Here is a 1,216-nt window from a genome sequence, read left to right as displayed (position 1 = left end):
AAATGTGTATTTGTAAATATATATGTTGGTATTTTATGTAGGGGTTGCAAACAAAATATGACATCTGTGTTTGTAAAACCGTAAACAACGCCCCGCGGTTTCACCTGCGTAAGTCCGTATCCCGTAGGAATATCAGGATATAAATATGCCTATATGTTATTCTAGTTGTCCAGCTGTCTACGTACTTAATTTCATTGCAATCGGCTTAGTAGTTTTTGTGTGAAAGAGCAACAAACACATACACACATATCCTTACAGTGATAATGTTGTACAGGATAAAGAACATCTAAAAAACCGGTATTACACCGGTTTAACGCTGATCTTCATTTCACTGCAAAATGTATTTAAACATTTACTCTGAAAAACAGTATGCGGGTGCATCATAAAAACTCGTCATGTGAGTTTAAAACAATAATTTGTATACTATTCAATAACTGCATTAAAAATTACAGGTTTTTTGTTATTTAATTACTATATAAAAGTCTTACATACCATGTCATTACATAAATAATATGACTATGACTTGAATGCATTTTTTATTTATGTTCGTTATGAAATCTCAGTCTTGTAACATAATGTTCTATACCAACGTTTCTTATTTTTGTAATCCTTAGCCCAACAAAACTATAAGAAATATATTCATTATGAGAATAATAACAAAATACTTAGGCGTGTTTCCATGGCGGGTACTTGTTTCACAAACAGTGTCACAGTGTTTACGGAGCTTATACCTTTAGAACTAGGCTTATGAAGGAAAATAACTATTGCCATTCTCACATTTAATAATCGTATTTCTTGTGGGGCGAGCTTGAATAATGTTCTAACAGTACTTGTGCTGTTGTGTTCCGGTCTAAGCCTAAGACAATGAACACGAGTAAACAGTAATGCTAATTATTTTCCGCTTCTTTATTTCAGCTTACTCTTTATTGTTGATAATTACAGTACGCGTATGTGCACTAATTATGCAAGATAATATTTATGCTTGATACGAGCATACATAGACAGTTATTTCATTGTACATGTTGGTAAAGTTGTTGCGATATTTGTAACTAGCTGCGTCCCGCGGTTTCACCCGCGGAATTCCATATCCCGTAGGAATATCGGGATAAGAAGTTGTCTATATGTTATTCCAGTTGTCCAGTTGCCTGCGTTCCAAATGGCATTGCAATCGGTTCAGTAGTTTTTGCGTGAAAGAGCAACAAACACACACACACAC

At 34.5% G+C, this 1,216-nt stretch overlaps 1 protein-coding gene across 1 annotated transcript in view; it reads right to left on the bottom strand.

Moving 5' to 3' along the window:
• Positions 1 to 300: 300 nt before the first annotated feature.
• LOC119833056 (YLP motif-containing protein 1-like) overlaps positions 301 to 1,216 on the bottom strand; it is a 7,859-nt gene continuing 6,943 nt past the window's right edge. Inside the window, exon 6 of the mRNA XM_038356928.1 lies at positions 301 to 357. Coding sequence (XP_038212856.1) covers positions 301 to 357 — 57 coding nt within the window. The remainder of the gene's footprint in view (positions 358 to 1,216) is intronic.

The sequence above is a fragment of the Zerene cesonia genome, chromosome 16 (genome assembly GCF_012273895.1).
Source record: "Zerene cesonia ecotype Mississippi chromosome 16, Zerene_cesonia_1.1, whole genome shotgun sequence".
In the NCBI taxonomy this organism is placed as follows: Eukaryota; Metazoa; Arthropoda; class Insecta; order Lepidoptera; family Pieridae; genus Zerene; species Zerene cesonia.
The sequence above is the reverse complement of the archived record's forward strand: the minus strand, read 5'-3'. Positions and strand labels throughout refer to the sequence as shown.